The following is a 21,877-nucleotide window of genomic DNA, read 5'->3' as shown; positions in this document are numbered from 1 at the left end:
CTAGACCACTGAATGCAGATGATGGCATGCCATTAGCTAGAACATGGAAAGACCAAACTTCATTCTTATGCACTATTCCAGTTCAACGTGATGAGCGGGTATATTCTTTGATGGATTAGAAACTTTTAACTCACAAGTTACAGTACAAGTGAAAGCTTATCCAATCATTCAGGGTGAAAATGACACTTACTGTTCAAAGGTGACAAATCCTCCTCAGGTTTGGTTTACTAGGACTACATATTGGACATGGACACCGGATGAAGGTTTGAAATATCATCCAACAGGTACACCACCACAGTATAGAAGTTCATATGATGAAATATTGATGAATAGAAATGTTTAAAATTATAAATTTATTTTTGATTAAATGGATTTAAATTCATCCACCCCTTATGAAGAATTAGCAGGAGTATATAATACATACGTAGATGATATGATTAATGAAGCATTGAGTGATAATAGAAATGCTCTATCTAAGGAAAAATTAATGAAAATTCCATATTCTGAATGTTACTTAAATTCAATCACTGCAGCAATTGGTAAACAAAATAAAGGTAAAACATTAACGATATTAAAACAAATTATCATTATTGCTAACACTTCCCCCCATTCACACGTGTTAATTTATATCAACCGTTCAGGTTCACCTTCAGATGATACATTTGAATCTTTAAAGCATTTAATCAAAATTCCAATTATTTATTTATCACAAGAAGAAGCAGAAGATTATTTAAAAAACTTTTTAATGTATAAAGAATTATATAATACAATCAAGAAGCAAGGATTAGAGGATAAAATTATTGATAAACAACGGGATGAATTATTTGAAACACTTTCTATTTCAAATTTTGATAAAGAATTTTTGCATTCACTAATTTTTCTAGATGATGCCGTGAAATCAAAACTAATAACTAATGAGAAATCATATTTTAATCAATTATTAACTCAATGTCGACATATTCAATGTTCATTCTTTATGGCTGTTCAATACTTTAAAGCATTAAGCACAAACATTAAATCAAACCTGTCCACCCTTTTCATTTTCAGTGGTTTTAGTCGTCAACAGTTGAACGTTATGCTTTATCAAGTGAATTTACCAATGAGCATTAATGAACTTTACACACAATATCAACAATTAGGAGAACATGGAAAAATAATAGTTGATTTAAATAAAGGAGGTGTTAAATTTGATTAACTTTTTATAATTAATTTTTATTTTTTATTTATAATTAAACATGACAGAAATAGCAAATCTTCTACAGGTTCCATTAAAACAAGGAACAAACAAAAAGAGTGCATATAATAGAACTATGAAAGTTCCTGATGGAATGAAAGAATTAGTTCATATTGTTGCTGGTCTTCAAAAAGATGTTAAACAAATGAGAAACGTTTTAACATTACCAGAAGCTCAAGCATATGCCAAACGTCAAGGTCCAAATTGGGAAGCACATGAAGCAGACATTACGGGTCCAAATGGAAAACCTGATGGTATAAATGAAGTTTTCGTTACTGATGGTCAAGGTAATATTAAAGTCATAAATGGTTACAAATTAACTATAACTGATTATCCTAAACGTAAAGCATATAATGAACGTTATCCCATGCAATTTGATGAAAATGGAAAAGCTGTTAAACAATACATTGGAGAAGGTGAAAATGGTCCAATTAATTCATACCGTTATAATCCATATTCTTATTTCAATGAAGAATTAAATGCTATTGAAGAGGGACCGGATGGATTACCACGATATTCTAACCAGTTTGATGGTCAATATGCAAATATTAGACCCGAAATTTCAGCTAAGAAATTCTTTAAAGTTGCTTTATTCGATCCAGTGTTCAATGAACAGAAAGAAGCAATGAAAGCAGAATTTAAACCAATTCAAGTGGCAAGAATTTCTTCATCTTCACTTTCAGAAGCGTTCAAGGAATTGATAAAGAAACCACTTTATTCTCAACAAGGTTATAACTTTGATTTAATTAAAGAAAGTGATAGACGTAAATTAGAAAAATCAGATGGTTTTAAGAATGCATGTAATGAAATGATTAAAGATATTGTAAATGATAAAATAAGACTGGGAGAAACTCAAATCATTATCAATAACATAATTGGTGCAGTTACAAAGAAAGTATAAGCAAACAAGGATGAACCTTGGGATATTACCGTAACAACTAAATAAAACTTTAAATATATTTTTCTTTTTTTTTATTCAATTATAAATGAGAAGACGTTTCACAAGTCAAAAGAACACAAACGCAAAAGCAGAGATTACGGTTGGTTATAACGTAAATGATGATAAATCACGAATTATTCAAAATGTTAAAGTTAATGTTAGCCCTGAATTAACAAGGTCAGCAACTCAACCAAATTTATTAACTCGTGACTTACCGAAAAAGGAGGAGCAAAATAAAGAAGATGAAGACCCAATCATTTTATCTGAACCTGGTAAAGAACCTGTTGAAATTCCCACTTATCCAACATACCCCCCACCTCTTTCATCAAACATCGAGAACCCATATAAAATAGACATTAATTCTGAATTAATGAAAATTTACCGTGATATAATAATTAATAATTATGATTCAATAATAAATTTAATTGACCAATCCGGTTTAATTATTTTACCTTATGAATCATTAATTCACATTATCGCCATTCTTTGTGATGTTCAAGATTCAGACGTTAAGATTCAATTTTTCATAGATGATGAGGTTTCATGCTGTGGAACAGTTGCAAAAATAAATCCTATAAAGGATATTAGCACAATTAAGATATCAAAGAATGGAACAACAACTGAACTTCATTTAACATATAATAATATTTATAATAAAATAGTTGATGAATATAAAATATCACTTGAAAAATTCTTTGTGAAGGCTATTTAATATTCAAGCATTAACATTATCGAATAATAATCCTTTGAATCATAATCAATAATAATTGACCTTTCACCAGTTTCTATCGTTTGTTTTATTTCTTTTTGTTTCCCACTATCCGGATCAGTCATTGTAATTGTTTTTGTTATAGTATCAGCTTTATCTTTAACTTCAATCTTTTTTCCATCAGGATATTTAAACCAAAATTCCAAAAATTCGATATTGTCAATCTGTTCATATTTTAATCTATCAATTACATTTTTAATACCATCTGAAAATCTTATGAAATGGTCATTATATGGGTTTGATTGAACTAAATTTGAATGAAGTGAAATATAACCTGATGATGAATATGACATCGACTCATATTTTCTGAAAACACTAAAATTTATAACATGAATGAATTTCTTATTCGTTGAATTTATGAATTCTTGAGGTAATCTTATTCTAGTTTTATTTATCACTGGAAAATAACGCTTTACCATATTTTTAATCGTAATAAAAATGTCAATTATCAATATTATTTCAAATAATAACTGTGAATTAAATTTAACAGTTAGTGGAATTTATAATGTTACTCTCGTTTCTGTGAGTGGTAAATTTAATCCCATTCTTTTAGACCCTTCAGATTATATATCATTTATTAAAGAACCATGAAAAAACGTATGATATGTATATAAATAATGTAATAGCGAAATGGGATATTAACACGATTTTAAGTTATTTAAATGAATCATTTATCGTATGGTATGAAGGAAATTTTAAATCAAAACCTGATAAACTTTTTGAACTTGATGAAATAAATAACCTTATTAAATTTCCGCTGAAAATTAAATTTTGTACTCCTCATCTTCGTTCATTGTTGGGGATATTAAATTTTGAAAAAGATGTTGGGGATGTTTTGTATTCTGACACTGGTTCCAATTTCATTTTAATCAAATGTGATAAAGTTAATACCCCAATGAGATTTTCACATCAAACATTAGACCCTAACTCTTACCCATCAATACAAAACATTTTATCCATCAACTTAAACACATTTTCTTTATCATATCCGTTTCAATTATCCGGGAATTCATTTATTCTTCATTCAAAAGATTTATCAAATATTAAATTTAGAATAACTGACCTATTTGATTGTGATTTAGAATTCATGAATGAAATATTATGGCAATTTCAAATAGAAAAAATAGCTGATGAGATAACAGATTAAATATTTTTAAATCATAATAAATGATTAAACAACAGCAACCACAACAACTTAAGGCACAAAGCACCCAGGTCCTTCAAACCATTACATATGCCATATATGCATATAGTTCAAAGACGGCAGAACAAACGCAAAGGTTGAAATATGGAGATTTGGAGATAGTATTGAAAAATGAGCGTTTCGAATTCGTTTGCAAAGGTGGTGCGGTGATATCAAATATAAAAGAAATTTTATTTATGAATTCAAAAATTAAAGGAATAACGGATGATATAACATCAATTCCACCAGAAGAACAAAGATATTACGCATTAAATGCATTTCCTAAAGTTTTGAAGATTGGAAGATTTAATTTAAATGAGGAATTCATAAAAGGTTTCCTAAATGACATAATGAAGAAAGCAGATAAGGAATATGTGGCTAGTGAGTTAATGAAGAAGGCAGATAAAGAATATGTGGTTAGTGAGTTAGAGAAGAAAGCAGATAAGGATTGTGTGGCTAGTGAGTTAGTGAAGAAGGCAGATAAGGAATATGTTAATGAAAAAGATAATGAAATTAAAGAAAGGGTTGAAAGGTATCACGAATGGACATCAAATATTTTAAAATCTAAAGCTGATACAGGATGGGTTTCAGGATGTTTAGACCTTAAAGCAGATAAGGAATATGTGGCTAGTGAGTTAGTGAAGAAGGCAGATAAGGAATATGTTAATGAAAAAGATAATGAAATTAAAGAAAGGGTTGAAAGGTATCACGAATGGACATCAAATATTTTAAAATCTAAAGCTGATACAGGATGGGTTTCAGGATGTTTAGACCTTAAAGCAGATAAGGAATATGTCAACAGTGAGTTAGAGAAGAAGGCAAATAAGGAATATGTGGATGAAATATACCAAAGTTTGATAGGAACAACTAAAAATATTGAAACTATTTTTGGTGACTTTTCTGTCAATGAAGAAAATAAATATTTTAGATGGCAGTTTGTACAGTCCTTAAGAAATGGTATACGGTATAAACTCATTCCGAAAAATAACAATGAAATGTATGTAAGCTATATAAAGAATAATGGTACACAAGTTAAAGTTCCATTAGACAACAACTGTTACTTAAATTTATATGGAGACGAACAAAAGAAATATTTAAGAGTTTATGAAATGACAGATATGACATTGCCTAACCTAGCTCCAGCACCATATTATTATGACTATGGAGATGACGTCAGAACACCACATGTAGATGAACAAAAGCTCAAAATTTACCACGAATCATAACAAGGGAGGAAACGATAAAAATGCTGCGAGAACTTGCTAAAAATAACAAACCACTAAAACTGAGAAAATGTGGTTATGCAGTAATGATGGAAAGAGAGATGTTGTCAAAGAAAAATAAAAATTAATTTTGGATTGAGTTTAAAAATTCATCTTTATTAAATTCATCTCTTCCAATCAATTTATTTATTCTATTAAATTCTTTTATTTTTGCTTCACTTAGTTTAAGGATTGAACGGTAAGTTTCTAATTTTTCGATTATTTCTTTATCGTTTTCAACCTCACCGCATCGTGGCTTCTTTTTGTAATAGCATATTTTTGATTTAATTCTGTTTAGTTTCTTTTTATATTCATCGTCTGGACTCTTGACTGCTTCGTTGTCACTCATTTCTTACGAAATAAAAAAAATTAAATATTATTTAAATATAATGGAGTAATAAATAAATCGAATTTCTATTAATTTATTGTCAACTTCAACTAATGCATTGCCGTTAATATATCTAACAAATTCAGCTATTGTGTCAAATCTTCGTCTTCTTTTGTCATTGATTTATCAGTTTTTCCATAATCGAGATGAATCAAAACTTTATCCCTTGTTTAAAATTCATGAGCCCCGAATTAATTTGTTCACGTTTAACATCATTCAACCTTTCCATTTGCTTTCTAATATATTCCCATTCTTTTGAAATATCATTTTTCATTTCCACCGGTTTCATGTTTATAGTTCTATGCCATGTATTATTATAATAATATACTAACTGTTGTATGATGGAGTCATGATTTCCATCCCAGTATATCTGACCGTTAACCCCTAACGCATCTCTAAGAGTTCTCATTACCGCATCAACTATTTTATTATGAAACGTATATGGAGAGGATGAAAAGTAAAAATTAATTTGTGGGAAATAATGAGTCATAGTTGCCTGAAATCCTTTATCACTATCACCCCTGATATTATCTACTCTTTCATGATCTAGTAAGTATTGAATAGCTCTTCTTGTTTCCTGTTCTGTTTTCCCTTTCACTGGAATGCAATATAAATATCTGGTGTTAATGTTAATGGCAAATAAATAAGTAACGTTTCCTTTTGAATATTCTAAATGATCGATTTCGTATGAATATGGATATGGTGCAAATGAAGGGCGACCAAATTTTTCCTTTAACGGTTGAATTTTCGGGTCAATTGGTTTATTTAATATCTTGAAACCCTTTTTAAAATCTTTTTGCTTCTTTAATGTTTGAAATGGATATAATAAAGTGAATGATGAAGGATTAACTGGAGGAGGTGGTTTTGGTGTTGCAGGTACAGTCGTTGGAGGTTTTGGTGTTGCAGGTACAGTCGTTGGAGGTATTGGTGTTGCAAGTGGTTTAATTTTATCCGCTTTGATTTTGGATGATGAAGTTTTGGAATTCATTCCTTCCTTCATTAATTCTGGATGTATTCTATTCATTTGTTTTAAATATGCTGTATATAAAGGTTTGATATACTTTCCTGCTTCGAGTTTATGTTGAAGGATGAATTCCAAAAGTTGATCTTTATTTAAAAGTTGGGCTGAATGTGGTTTAACTAATGAATCATAAATTAAAGCTTGTGCATCATTTTTGGTCTGAAGGACCCGGGCGTTTTGTTTCTTTGTTTTTTGTGGCTCAGGATTATATAATTTATATAATTCATCAATATCTTCTTCTGTTAATACTTCATTTTGAAATCTTTCAAATGTTTAAGTTGTGATTTAGTTTTTTCCTTTGTATATTCATTATTTTTAATTTTATTTAATTTTAGAAATTATTTCATCATGATATTTCAAAAATTCATTATCATAATATGAATAATAATAATCTATATCATCATCCGTTATATTTTCATCATATTTTTGGAGATATGCTTTTAAATCATAATAACTAAGAAAATTTTGATCACGTACTAAATCATCAATTAAATTTTCTAAATCTACGTTATCCATTTATATAAAAATAAAAATAAATGTTTTAAGGGTGCCCACTCTTTGATCAAGAATCAAAACCATCATTCAACGGTTCCTTTTGTCTCTTCTGTGGCATTTCATTAAATAAACGGCATACAACATCCATTTTCACAACATACAGCCTTAGTGTGTGCTCCTGTTAATGCAGTCTTACCGATTGTTAAGCGAGTCATTGACCCGTTTTTAAGTTGTAAATTAATATTCTGACCATCAAATATCACTTTATCATTTATTATATCCAAATAATTTTTAGGTGTTAATTGTTTATTTTGTCGTAAACTAACTCCTTTCATTTTTTGTGCAATCTTTTTAAAATCACTTCCATCAATTGAACCGTTGAATGATGTATAACACTTGGGGCATAAAGCAACCATGTTATCACCTTGTTTCTCAATTGCTAAACCCAATAACTTTTCTCATGTGCTTTTTCTTCAGCTTTATTCTTTAATTTAGGTTTAAATTTCTCATCAAAACAGAAGAAATCAAAGGTGCGAATTTGTAAATGTTTTTATCATAAAATTGTTTATCGGTAACAATTGCTTGAAATGCTTGAGTGTTAGGAAGATTTGGATCACCAGCGATTGCCCAATAAGATGAATCAGTATCACCTTCAATGAAATGAAAACGATTAACATTCATGCATTTATACATAAAATCATAAATGAAAACCAAATACCAGTATTTAGCATTATCTAAAGTGAAGAATGCCTCTTGTAAACATGTTTCACATCTATAAAATCTATCTTTGAGCATCATTTGATATGTATCTTCACCTATTTCTCTTATGTTTTTAAACTTATTTGCCATACATGCAACGCGTGCCTTCTGTGCATTCATTATTTTAGTCTTTGTGTAATTTTGTGTATTCATTGCATCGTAACCATATGATCCATTAAGTGAAATCTTGCAAAATAAACTTTTTCCTTTATTTCCTTCTAATTCAGCCTTTTGTCTCTTCGTTCATAAATTTGTTCGCAAATTCATTAAAACAAGTGTTTTTAGTAAATGTTAAAATTGATTGAATGTCATCGATGATAAAATGAAATTTGTCTATTAGATACCAAAGATAATAAGAAGAAAATGGTTGATATTGGTTGTGTGTTGATGCTAACTGAGTTAATTTCCTCTGTTTCTGGTCAACTGGTAGATTGTTTGATTTCATGTAATTATACATAAAACTGCCAATTGTTTTTTCATCTGTGATAATATCTAAGTTTCTTATTATCGGTAAAAAGTTTATGTAATCATTAATGTATTTTTCATCAATGTGACCCTTTACTTCAGCCACGAATAAAGTATTTTTCTTCTTAATTATTCCCAGTGCTTTTGCTTTCTTTGTTGCTGTATCACAAATGATAACACCATTCAATCTTCCCGGCATATACATTTTATGGTCAGTATATTGAATGAAATCATGAGGATTAGATGAAAATGATGAAGGATATAATGAATTAAAATCAACTCCAACGAAATGAGTCATAATGTTGGTGGTGTCCTCATTTGATACAGTTTTAGTTTCTGGATTATATGCAAGTTTATTAATGTGCGTGATTCCTTTAAGATTTACTCTATGTTGAACATTTGATAAACCACCAGTAATTCCATTACGGAGAATGTGATAAGCTTCAACTGAATCTAAAGTCATTGGTAAATTATTTTTTAATGCATAATTTCTTAAATTGATTCTTAAACGTTGAACATCTTCATCTTTATTTGATTTTACGACATTGCAATAACAACACATTAACTGACAATTTTCTTTGGTATGTGGTTTTTCATTATCGATTCTATCCAATGTTGGTTTATTTGCATATGTAAACGCTTTACCACACATTTTGCATTTAGATGAAAGGATTAAATCGTGATAGTATTGAAAATCATCCATTGAAACATTATTTTTAGTATCCCTTTCTGCTTTTTCATCTTGTTTCTTATATGATTCAATTTTATATTTCCAATACTTTTTCGTTAATTCAAAACTTGATTCTATCTCTTCCTCAGGATATTTTTCATTAGGATTAAAGTCTTTATATGCTAAAGCGTAACGAATCATTGAAGCATTCGATGATAAAGAAAGATTATGAAGCATGTCAATTTTATAAACAAATGTTTCTTCAATAATTTTATCAATTGGGTCAATCATAATTTCAACATCTTTATTGCAATAATGAATAAAATATTCTAATCTATTCTTAAAGTTTTTAGCATCATTGAGATATATTTGATAATCACTATCTGATATAGTTTCTTGGGTTAATGCTGAATAAAATGAATCTTGAGTGAATGGTTCCTCTTTATATAATTCTTCTTCGTAATTTTCCCACGTGATGAATTGATAAGGGAAAAAGGATTTAACATGTGATTTATTGTTTCCGAAATCTTGAGTGAATTGGTCTAATGTCCCACTCGCTATATAATTTCTGATGTCAATAAATCTCAATTCATATGGAACGTTTGTTTTCTTTACAATGATTTGCTTAAATTGTGAAGATGAACCCAGCATTGATTTTATTTTCCATTTTGCAGTGTTTAAATCACGAAGAATTAAATTTAAATCAAACTTTCCCGAATTAAAACCTATGATATTCACTTTATTGAATTCCTCATCTAGAAGTTCTTTAAATGCTTCCTTCTGTTTTTCATTTAATGTATGAGACAAAGTCCCCGCCGTTTGCGACTTCATTAATTCTTCATATTGTTCAATATTTGATTTAGCAACTAATGAACAGGTTGAAAATAAAAACTCAATCCAATCAGAAATAAAAGAATCACTCGAAGTTAAGCAAAAATTCCTCGTATATGTTTTATCATTTAATTTAACCGTTGATGATACCATGAATGGTTTTAAGTAAGCGTTCAAAGTTGCACACTCAGAAAGTTGTAATTCTTCTTTAGTCTCTAATGTTTCGAAGTCAAAAGTAATATAATATCTTGTCGGTTTATAATATTTCTGCAAATTATGAGCTAATAACCACTGATATATCTTCTGTTTCGTAATATGTGGTGCATATGGTTGCTGTGTCTTTTGCAATTGAACGTCTTGAATTAATCTTCCATTATTTTCTTTACATTTCTCACAATGCTTTAAAAATCTTCTTTGGTTTTTCCTTTCTGGATCATCACGGATAGAATAAACTTCTTCTTTACAATATGGACAAACTCTATAGCCGGTGAGTGCTTCAACGTCTGTTATTCTGTCAGCGTGAAGTTTTCCACATGGACTCTGTGTTAATAAAATATTTACTGTTTCAAATTCTGGATCTATCATTATTGATTCCACTAATGGAAAGTCTACCTTATTTATGTCCACGTCTTCTGGTTGAGGATCACAATAATAGAAATCAATATTAACATTTAACATTCTCGCTAATCTCTCACTTTCTGATGAAATGTCAAACCCTTCATATGAATCTATTGCTTCATTTAAATAGCTTCTACGAGTTTTAGGATTAACACCATCAGGAATGTTATAGAAGCGTTTAAATAACCTTCTACCTTCTGCTCTAATTTGATTATCATTCATTTTAGCTGTTCCATTTTTGTTCATTTATGTAAGAATAAAAAATTAAAAAATAAAGTTTATTTTTTAAAGCCCATAAAATGAATTAAGAACACATAAATTTTTATCATCTGCGACGTGACGAATACATTTTAATTTACTCAAGAATGCGTACCCTGATACATTAAATCTAATTCCTGTCTTATTTAATTTCACAACTTTGAAAAGGAATGTATGAATAGCTATAAAATGATGAGAAGATGTTTTATGGGTTGCTTCCATTTTTTCTGAAATAAATGAATAAATATAATGTTTATAAGTTTTCATATCTTTTATGTTCTTAATAACGAATGGTATAGACCTTTCCACTTCATCTTCCTTCGGTGCTGTTCTTTCATATGAAACATTATTGGTATCTTCAATAATGAAACCACAATCACACAAAATTTTATATGTTCCAATGGTTTCTTTTGATATTTTATCTAATAAATCAAAAACTTTATCAACACCTGTGCATTTATTTAAATAATAATTTGTGTAAATATCATGATCTTCTTTCTTAATCGTATTAGTTGCATATGTCACGTTTTTAAGAGCTTTTTTGAATTTTTCGGAATCGAGAGGGGGTGAAAGTAAGATACAAGGGTATTTTTCATTATCAATAAATTGTAACTTATGTTTACGTATAAATTTAGTACCTTCTTCTGAAAGTGTTTCGTCTATTTCGCCATCTAATAAATTTTGTGTTGATTCTGAGACATAATTTTTATATCTTTCTTCATGAGATTTCTGAACTGCTGATTCTGAAGCTGGGATATTCATTAAACCCTCTACTTCATTTTCATTATATTTTTCAACTTCTCTTAATTCCTTAATTTTTTCATCTATTTCATCTCTTATTTTTTTCAGTCTTTCAATTTCATCGTATTCATCATCTTTAATTCGTTCTTCATAATATTCGGAGAAAACATCAGGTTCTTTAGGTTTTTCTTCTTCAGATGTAGGATATAAGAAATTTATAACATCATCTTTATTCATTTTTCCATCATAATCTAAATCATTTAATAACTCCGCGAATTTTTTACAATTTCTTAAATAATATTTATCAACTTCATAACACATCTCATCTAATATATCCTTTATTTCCTCGTTTGTGAATCCTAATTTTTTAACGTCGTTAGTTTTGACGCTCATTTCATACAAAATAAAAAATAAATTATTCAAAAATGTAAGACATGAATTTTTAAAGTTTATTTTATTCATGAAAATAATTATTTCTAATTTCTTCTTCTCGTTTATGAGGTCTTTGATTATGACTCCATTGATTCCATGAAATTAAATATTCTTTATCATTATATTTATACCTCATTAGCTTATTTTGGCTTTCATATTCATTTAATAATGTCGCGCTTTCTTACGAATTCATGACTTAAAAAACGTAAGAAAAAATCAAGATTTAAAAATGATACAAAATCGTTCTATATTGTATGAATTCTTACGTTTACAAAAAAAGTCACACAACCCTTCCACATATACTACTCACGAATGCTTTGGATAGAAGTCAATAATTCGTTTGATATTAAGATATTTCTGATTAAATAATAATTGTAATATATCATAATAAATGAAATTTTCAAAGCAAATGATGCATCATTATTTTCAAACAGTCAGAGTGGACTAAGAGGACTATTCTATAAGTTATATTATAGCAACCATAATATTTCCGATTATGGCTGAACAATAGCAAATGCTACAATTTAGAGTGGGGGACAAACTCGCCCATTGTCACTTTTTCATTAACCTTAAACTTGTAATTTTCATTATTTTTAATTAACCTTATTTCTTTCCCAATTCCTGATTTATTTTATTCACTTACTATTAAAAGTCACATTTTAATAAAATATAATAATTTATTTATAGCATTTTTTACTATACTGTAATAAAAAATTAATTATAATAAATTAAATGTTTATTAAATCAAATGTTTTCTTTGCAATAATATTTTTAATGTTGAGTAAACAATGTTGGGATCAAGTGTATCATTTTTCAGACCTTTCTGAACAGCTTCAAGCATACTGATGCATTCGACTTTTTTAAATTGTGTCATTTCTTCGAAATCTCTTGTGACTTTTTTGATAACTTTAACACTTCTCTCTGAATCCAGACCTTTAATTTGCAACTTAATCAGGAATGAAGGAACAACACTGGAATATAACTCGATGACAAGTTCATCGAGTCGAAGATTTGGTTGTACACCACTTGTATGTGCCGGATACCATTGTGTCAAATTTTTTCTGAAATTAACTTTAAAAGTACTAAGTAAGATCATGAGATATAGCAATATATGTTTAAACTAACTTATATTTTGGTTGTACACCACTTGTATGTGCCGGATACCATTGTGTCAAATTTTTTCTGAAATTAACTTTAAAAGTACTAAGTAAGATCATGAGATATAGCAATATATGTTTAAACTAACTTATATTTTGGTTGTACACCACTTGTATGTGCCGGATACCATTGTGTCAAATTTTTTCTGAAATTAACTTTAAAAGTACTAAGTAAGATCATGAGATATAGCAATATATGTTTAAACTAACTTATATTTTGGTTGTACACCACTTGTATGTGCCGGATACCATTGTGTCAAATTTTTTCTGAAATTAACTTTAAAAGTACTAAGTAAGATCATTTATTTTTGCATAATATAATGCCAATATGGTTTCTTTTGATTTTATTTCATTTATAAGCAAATCAGATTTACCCAAAAACTCCACTCCATAAGCGTTCATTTGCTAAATTAAAAAGTGACAATGGGCTAGTCTGTCCCTTTCTCTAAGAGGACTATTCTATAAGTTATATTATAGCAACCATAATATTTCCGATTATGGCTGAACAATAGCAAATGCTACAATTTATATTCGCCAAGGAATTTTGTCAAGCTTCAATTTTAAACCCTTTAATAATCGAAACAATTTTCTTGGATGACGAGAGTAACTTAACTATCAATACTTTGATGCTTTTATTCATGTTTTCTATTTCATCATCAATATTTGAAAATAAGTGAAAATTTTTTGTTTTGTGAATAAATACCATACTTTGTTTCATATGATTTTTCAATGTTGCTTGATAATCAAACGAGTACTTGAGTTTTAGAACATTTGGATGAAAAATATTTGAATCAATTTAGAAAAATATGGATATATTGCAAAGAAATAGTAAAATTCAGCTCAGCAGGTAGAACAGATCAATGGATTGACATGAGTTTGTATATCATTGTCATTTTGTATATTCTAATAAAAAAAACGAAACAAATTTTATATTGGGAAAATTGTCAATATTCTATTATGGATAGTCAGATTATGGATCAAATGTGAAGGTTTCGTAGCTCAGTAGGTAGAGCGTAGTGCTGATAACGCTAAGGTCTTGGGTTCGAGCCCCAGCGGAACCATTTTTTTATTTTTTGAAGCAAAAACATCATTGATGATGATTTGTTTTTACTGGAGATGTATCAATCAAAAAATGCTGTATGAATAATGATTTCGAATCTAATCAACAACAATAATACAATCAAGCTTCATATGATATAGAGATTAATTTAGATGATTGCGAAATAATCTTGAAACAGTTTTAGTTTACTTAGATCAAGCTAATGATGCCAATAAATGCTTTATCCATTCAACGTTATTTAATATTTCGTCCCTTTTCGAAACCAGTAAAAACAAATCATCATCAATGATGTTTTTGCTTCAAAAAATAAAAAAATGGTTCCGCTGGGGCTCGAACCCAAGACCTTAGCGTTATCAGCACTACGCTCTACCTACTGAGCTACGAAACCTTCACATTTGATCCATAATCTGACTATCCATAATAGAATATTGACAATTTTCCCAATATAAAATTTGTTTCGTTTTTTTTATTAGAATATACAAAATGACAATGATAACTTTACCAAAGCTCAGGCCTTCAATTTCACAAGTAGAAACACTCTTATCTCAACCAAGTCCAAAGCCTAGGCAAATCGAAAATGAATTAAATCGAATATCTCCCAAAATTATCGAATTAACGAATCTGATTGATAAACTTTTTTCTCAAATACCAAGCAATATTAGCGATGAATTCGAAGAAATGAAAACTCAAATAGAACTTGCTAAAAAACGCGGCAAATATACTGATGAAAGAGAATATATTGATTCTGAAAGACTTAGAACTAAAGGAAAATTTGAAATATCGGTTGCTTTAGAGAAAGAAAACATCGAAAAAGATGTTGAATTTAGATTAAATCAAGTTATCTATGATGCACAACAAAAGTCTCTTGAAATACCAGAAAACAAGGATGCAAATAGATATAACAGTATGAAGCAGCAAATTGCTCAGTACATTCTTCAGATTAACTCAAAAATTAATAATTTAGAACTAAAAATGTCCGGAACTACTTTAAACGAGTCTAAAATACCTTATTGGCAAATCATATCTGATACTGAAGTTAAATCTATTGATGTTAAAAACTCAATTAGTATGTTTGAAACGTTTATGAATGAAATTGAAGATGGACTGAAAAGAATACAAAAACTAGAAGCATTGCCAGTTATAGAATCTACTGAATCGCATGAAGATGTATATATGCTACCAAATTTGAATCCAAAATTGGATAATATTAATTCTATTATTGACGAACAAAGTGCAGAGCATGATAAAATGTTATTTGAAGTAGAAAGTAAGCTAATGTCCTACGAAAATCGTATTAAATCTTTAGAAGATGAATCATCAGAAATTTTGCAAAGTTTATCATCAATAGCTGATAAAACTGCTGAACAACAAAAGAGTTTGAATAGTTTAGACTCACTTATTGAAGAAATTACTAAATCAATGCATAATAATATTCAAGCTCTTCAAATCAAGTCAACATATGATAATTTCTCCACAAAGATTAAATCAATAGAATCAGAAATAGAAGATATGTCTCTTAAATTAAAGCGAGTATCACTTGAATTACCATTAATTTCAAATGACAATTCAACATGATTATTCTGATATTGTAACCATGGTAGATGTTAATCTGAATATAATTTCTCTTATGTATTTGCTCATTTTTGTAATTTCTTGTTATTTTATGAAAAATATTTCATATTTTTTTTTGTTTTATGCTTTCCTTATAAAATAAAAATTTGTTATGTTATTTATGATAAAATGGGGAGAAGCTTCCTAAACTTTTTAATCCCATAAATATGGTCATTATCTGGAATAAAGAGTTAAGCGTCATATGTCACTTTTTGTACTAAGGAAACATCGACTTTATGCGTTATGACTTTTCGATGAGGAAACAAGTGTTCACGTATTATAAACTTCCTTATTCCAATAAACCGGCCCTAAACATAATTAATTTTAAGCATTATAATGGTCTCTTTTCTATGATAACCAAATCAATTTGGTTATCATAGAAAAGCACCAAAAACTAGAATAGGAATCGGCAATATGGAATTATGAAACAACTAGGATAAAATGGATATGGGACATTCATGAATGCATTCACTTTTTTCAAGACTTTTTAATGAATTTCAAATTCCTCAGATTATTTTCAATAGATTTTCCGTACCATATCATTTTTATTAGACAAAGCTATCTTTTCGATGAAATTTTTGCAAAAATACTCTGTTTTGAAAAAGATTTATGTAAATTTTTTGATAAAAGTGTCTTGAATGATTATCATTGATAATACCATTCCAATTGAATGCTGTTTTCGGCTGCTTTTATAAAACTTTGATCATATTGTACTCATAATTTTTTTTTGTATTTTGGTCAAAAACTAAGCTAACATCAGCTGTATATTTGCATAAGCCATTAATAAGCTTTGGTATAGGTTATACTGAGTTTAGACGATCATACAATTTAGACTTTTTTCATTTAATTTAGTCTAACAAAGAGTGATTATCTTACTATTTGATTCATAAATATATAGGAAATAATAGTTTTATACCTTAATATGATAAAATTTTATAAAATTTTCCCTTCTCCTTTGGCAATATTAGTCATTAATAGATATATTTAACATGATGGTTCTAAATATATGAATAGATAAAATTTTCCTTTCAATTTTACGAACCTGGCGACAAATTTGCCCAGCCAGTAAAGTATTCAATTTTTTGCATTTTTTTAAGGGTGCACACGAGAGGATCATGTAAACTTCAGAATTTAGCTTCTTAAGGGTGCACCTGTATGTACGTTTATTTGAGAGGAGGAGGATTACCCTCTCAATTTTGAGGGATTCGTTAGTTTATTTTCTCGATGAATATGCAATAAAATTTGATTTTTACCTTATCAATATACTTCATATAATATACACATATTCATGTAAAAACTTTTTTCCAAAATCCTCAGGAATTAAGGGATTTTTGAATTTGAAGAATTTTTTTCGAATTTTTTCGAAAAAAAAATATTTTCAGAACAGCCTTAACGGCTAAGATTTAGGAACAATGTTAAGTATCAAAAAGAAAGGAGGTCTGATATAGACAACATATATCGTTGAAGGTTGAAAAAATCTCTAATATTTGAGCCCAAAATTTCAAATTTTAATTTTTTGAAAAAAGAGGCCACCCGTATGTACGTTTATTTGAGAGGAGGAGGATTATATTTTTGAAAGGGTGAAACATTATGAATATGTTAATTATATAATAATATGTATTATTATAAAAAAGAAAAAATAAAGCACGTTAAAATTTTTCTTTCTTGATTTTTTACAAAATCTACTTAGAATTATGCAAAATATGACTAAATAATTATAAATTTCAAGTTAAATTTTAATTTTGATAAATAATTTAAATTTCAAAATATCAAGTTCAGTTCGACTATGTATGTAGTAATTCCTCAATAAAGTGCCAAAATCCTATTAAAATATATGAACATTTTCAACATTTTAATGTTTTTATTTAAAAATTTGTTGGAATATGAGCTTCAAACAATTATTATGTAAATAAAAATAATTAAATATATGTATTTATTCGTATTACAACCGTAGTAAGTCGATTCTTCCTTTCTTCTACTGAGGTTTGAATTTGATTTCGAATTGTAAAGAGATTCAAAGGGAAAATACTAGCGGATAAAAACTACCTCCATGAAAGGGTCATAATGGAGTCAAGTTGTATTTTTTGATATTTTTTGCTTTTCGAGCCTAAATAGGTAGCCAAGATAATGCCTAAAAATAAGGTTCTAAATTCTGAAGTTTACATGATCCTCTCGTGTGCACCCTTAAAAAAATGCAAAAAAAAATGTAATAAAATAAAAAAATTTTTAGTATCGATAATCTGAAATATGTTGTTTACTTAAGCCGCTCGCTTCGCTCGCGGCTTAGTTTCGTAGTTTCGTATAATCTTTTTTCGAATCTGTTCTTTTCGTCAGCCGCGAGCGAAGCGAGTGGCTTAGTTTCGTAATTTCATACAATCTTTTTTCGAATCTGTTCTTTTCTTAAGCCACTCGCTTCGCTCGCGGCTTAGTTTCGTAATTTCATACAATTATTTTACGAATTTGTTCTTTTTGTCAACCGCGAGCGAAGCGAGTGGCTTTTTATTTTTTAAAATTTTTTTTCTTTCTTACTTTTTTTCCCCCTTACTTACAAATTTGATAGTAACTTACCAAATCTCTCTATCATATAATAATAAATTAATCCATTTTTTGTTTCAAATCTGACACTTTACATTTCTGACATGTAAATCTATCACTTTTCACTTCATCTCACTGGGCAAGTTTGTGCCCCCCTCAATTTTTTCTATGTTTATAGACATTTGGAACTTTGTATGAAGTCTAAATATACATGTAGAGTATTCAAACAAAACAAATATCAAAATCTAAACCTTTGAATTACCTTCAATGCTTAACCGAATTACTAGATCTTATATATATGTGTGTACTAATACCTTTTGATGCATAAAAAACTCCAAAAGAGTTTCATTTTTAAAATAGTCGATATCAATTCAAAAAAATTGAAACTATACCGTCAACTGTCAATTTTTCAATAGTTCGTTTTTTTAAATGTAATTGCTTTTTTTATATGCATTAATCATTTGATAGTAGTGGGATCAAATTACATATCTTAAAAATGTATTCCGAGTGGAAAAAAAAATCAATAGAATTGACCACAGATATCTGTTTAATCCAAAAATATTATTAGAATCATATTTAATAAAAATGCTATGCTTTTAGAAATAAACGGAAGAATAAACGCACTTTTTCAAACCGTCAAAATTGAATTTGTGTCAAATATCTTGAATTTACAATTTTAGCTATTTAGATAATTAGAGAAGCATTTGATCAATTTTTGTGTTAAACAACTATTTTTCGAATTTCTGAGATATGAAAATTAATTCACTAACTTCTTAAAAACATGAATTGAATGAAAACTCTTAGAAGAAATGTTCATATCACTTTCATTAATGGAGTACAAGGATGATTCCGAGTTCTTGGATGATATCCAGAAGTTCAAAACCCGATCCAAGGAAATCGTGAGAATGCAAATGCACTTAGCTTATCTTGATGAATCAGAGCCCGCAAGTGAAGATGAAAATCAAGCACCAGCTAATGCCGAAGAATTTAAAGTTGTCAGAAAGTTTAGCTTACAAAAATTCCTTGAGGCACACCCAATCTTAAATGTCAAAGACCTTTGTAACTTTTCTTTGGATCAACTCTTGTATTTAGTTGATGTTGTTCGCGAGCATGAGTTTTCATCCAGACGCGGTCGGAAAAACGGTTGTGATCCATTAGATGCGTTATTCCTAACATTAACTTACTATTGCACTTATCTTCCATTGCAAAAAATGTCAGGAATTGTTAGTTTGAAACAGAGTTACCTCAGCAAAATCATTAACAAAACAACAAACAGGATGTTCCCAATTTTCATTGCTGAATTCATTCCAAAACAATATTCTCCCTGTGACAAGGAGTTCGATAACTTTCCAACATGTGTTGCTGCAGTTGATAGCTCTACTATTCCTTTTACCGTTCCTCTTGATCTTGCTGAGCGTAAAAGTTCATGGGATGCTAAAAACCATTGCAATGGTATGAAGGTTCAAGTTCTTGTTAATCCTTTAGGACAGGTAATTCACATGAATACAAGTTTTTTAGCTTCAGTTCACGATAAGAAAGTATTTGATTTATCAGGAGCTTCAGATTTTTTACATGTCCAACGTGGAGTTGAATCTGTTGCATTAGGACTTCTTGCAGATAGAGGTTACATCGGTATTCAGAAATACCATCCAACAGCCGTCATTATGCAAAGAGGTGATGACGAAGAAGTTACAAAACGCAATAATGCGATTGCACATGATCGCCAAATTGTCGAACGCCGCTTTGCACGCGATAAAAGTAATTGGAGTGTCTTGGCAATAGGATATCGTGGTGAAAAAGGCAATCTTCCACTTATTGTTCAAGGATTGTTTGCTTTAGATAACTATCACATCGATTCCACACCTCTCAGTGAGAAGGATAACTGCGATTTTCCTTGCACTCCAAAAGATGAAAAAGAAGCTGCAGCAACACCAGAACCAAATGGTTCAGGAAGCCCAATGCCAAAGCCAAGATGTGTTCCAAAAGATCTTTATCTCCAAACTCCAGAAACTCCAATGAAGATTCCATCTCCACTAGCTGGATATGAAAAGATTGATAAGATACTTGTTAAAAGAACACAAAATGCAATCTACAACATCGAAACAAAAATGTCAATTCCAGGATTACATAATGAGGGAGCTACCTGCCATGTCAATGCCGTTTTGCAAGTTTTGTTCTACGTAAATACTTTCAGAAAAGATGTAATGGAGCATTTGGGAGATGTCGAATATACGCCAGTGAAAGCACTTGCCGAAATTTATGATCAGATGTTGCACTACCGCCACAAGGAATACACAATTTCATGCTCACAATTCATCACAACACTCGGCAAGCAATACTTCCAGCAGCAAGATGCCGATGACACATTTCAAAAGATTGTACATGATGTTACGGAATCAGCAAACAAACCAGATATTGCCGTTACATTCCAATATCAAACTGAGACTCCTGATGAAAGCTTCTATTCGGTTTCGCTTCACATTCCTCTTGGTGCAGCAGGTATTGATCAAGGAATTAAACAAATGTGCACAGATGATTCTCATATCAATGAAATCTCAACATTCCTCTGGGTCGACGTTCAGAGGAATTGGTCTGATCCAAATGTCTTCTTTGACAAATTTGAGATCAAGAAGAACTACAAAACTCAACTCAGTGATGGAACGTATGTATTTAAGATACATTCCATTATTGCTTATCATCAAGGTCATTTCGTTGCCTTCGTCAACAAAGGAAGAGTTTGGTTCATGCTCGACGATGAAATTACTTACATTGTTCCTGATGGTTTGATCAAAGGTCTTCAAGGTGGAGATGTTGGCAGCGATTTGTGGTCATATCTTGGTGGTGTCAAATGGCTTGCAAAATGTGTCATCTATCGCAAACACAAGTTCTATGGAGCTGGTGATGATGATGATTGAAAACAGTTTAATTTTTTTTAATCTTATTATAAGGGATAATTCTCTAAATATATGATTTTTTCTTAAGTTAGTGAATATTTTTCTTGTGTGCTTTTACTTATTTAAAGTATTTAGTATTATTACTTAAAAATTTTGAACATTTATTTTATAATATTGAGATTTAAAATAAACTATTGCTCGATCGTATCTTTATTTGCTCTTTTAATAAAAAATCTAACTTACTATTGATTAGATATTGATTTAAAAAAATAATATAATAGCATAATAAAATTTCTTTATTTCCCCGTACAAAGATATAGCCGTAACAAGACATTAACGTTTGGAAAGTAAATTTGAAAAAAAGTATTATATTATAAAAGAAGTTACAAATTTTTAGAATATTTTTGTAAAATAAGAGCAAAAAGTAGAATGCAAACTCTTCGGGTACTAAAACCTGCCATTAAATTGAGATAAATAATAGATTTTGTAAAATTTTGTTGTAATTCTTGTAATTCTTGTATCAGTCTTGCCTTGAGTATGAGTTTGAGTCTACC

At 29.4% G+C, this 21,877-nt stretch overlaps 8 protein-coding genes and 1 non-coding gene across 9 annotated transcripts, besides 5 other annotated features; 6 read left to right on the top strand and 3 right to left on the bottom strand.

The window, feature by feature from the left end:
- Positions 1–12,132: part of a mobile genetic element that runs on past the window's edge.
- TVAGG3_0860990 (uncharacterized protein) lies at positions 368–1,195 on the top strand (the record flags this gene model as incomplete). Its single annotated transcript, XM_051249694.1, has 1 exon — positions 368–1,195. The coding sequence occupies one exon, from the start codon at positions 368–370 to the stop codon at positions 1,193–1,195; it is 828 nt and encodes a 275-aa protein (XP_051085169.1).
- On the top strand, positions 1,236–1,767 carry TVAGG3_0860980 (uncharacterized protein; the record flags this gene model as incomplete). The annotated part of the gene is made up of 1 exon (XM_051249693.1): positions 1,236–1,767. A coding segment is annotated over one exon (532 nt), but the record flags the coding sequence as incomplete, so codon positions are not given.
- Positions 2,221–2,886, top strand: TVAGG3_0860970 (uncharacterized protein; the record flags this gene model as incomplete). The annotated part of the gene is made up of 1 exon (XM_051249692.1): positions 2,221–2,886. One exon carries the CDS (start codon positions 2,221–2,223, stop codon positions 2,884–2,886), a length of 666 nt encoding a protein of 221 aa, XP_051085167.1.
- Positions 8,380–9,219, bottom strand: TVAGG3_0860960 (DNA/RNA polymerase superfamily; the record flags this gene model as incomplete). Its single annotated transcript, XM_051249691.1, has 1 exon — positions 8,380–9,219. A coding segment is annotated over one exon (840 nt), but the record flags the coding sequence as incomplete, so codon positions are not given.
- Positions 10,170–10,881, bottom strand: TVAGG3_0860950 (uncharacterized protein; the record flags this gene model as incomplete). The annotated part of the gene is made up of 1 exon (XM_051249690.1): positions 10,170–10,881. A coding segment is annotated over one exon (712 nt), but the record flags the coding sequence as incomplete, so codon positions are not given.
- On the bottom strand, positions 10,921–12,027 carry TVAGG3_0860940 (uncharacterized protein; the record flags this gene model as incomplete). The annotated part of the gene is made up of 1 exon (XM_051249689.1): positions 10,921–12,027. The coding sequence occupies one exon, from the start codon at positions 12,025–12,027 to the stop codon at positions 10,921–10,923; it is 1,107 nt and encodes a 368-aa protein (XP_051085164.1).
- A 461-nt stretch (positions 12,133–12,593) lies between the features above and the next one.
- Positions 12,594–13,669: a mobile genetic element.
- Positions 13,670–14,211: 542 nt separating this feature from the next.
- On the top strand, positions 14,212–14,284 carry TVAGG3_0860910. The gene has a single exon. It is a non-coding gene; the product is annotated as a tRNA-Ile (tRNA).
- Positions 14,285–14,766: 482 nt separating this feature from the next.
- Positions 14,767–15,927, top strand: TVAGG3_0860900 (uncharacterized protein; the record flags this gene model as incomplete). Its single annotated transcript, XM_001321627.1, has 1 exon — positions 14,767–15,858. One exon carries the CDS (start codon positions 14,767–14,769, stop codon positions 15,856–15,858), a length of 1,092 nt encoding a protein of 363 aa, XP_001321662.1.
- A 1,011-nt stretch (positions 15,928–16,938) lies between these two features.
- Positions 16,939–17,037: a mobile genetic element.
- Positions 17,038–18,078: a mobile genetic element.
- A 486-nt stretch (positions 18,079–18,564) lies between these two features.
- Positions 18,565–18,587: a mobile genetic element.
- Positions 18,588–19,259: 672 nt separating this feature from the next.
- Positions 19,260–21,344, top strand: TVAGG3_0860860 (ZGC:162945 family; the record flags this gene model as incomplete). Its single annotated transcript, XM_001321628.2, has 1 exon — positions 19,260–21,344. The coding sequence occupies one exon, from the start codon at positions 19,260–19,262 to the stop codon at positions 21,342–21,344; it is 2,085 nt and encodes a 694-aa protein (XP_001321663.2).
- Between the last annotated feature and the right edge of the window lie 533 nt (positions 21,345–21,877).

The sequence above is a fragment of the Trichomonas vaginalis genome, chromosome VI (genome assembly GCF_026262505.1).
Source record: "Trichomonas vaginalis G3 chromosome VI, whole genome shotgun sequence".
Lineage (NCBI taxonomy): Eukaryota > Parabasalia > Trichomonadida > Trichomonadidae > Trichomonas > Trichomonas vaginalis.
This window is presented reverse-complemented; position numbering and strand designations above follow the sequence as displayed.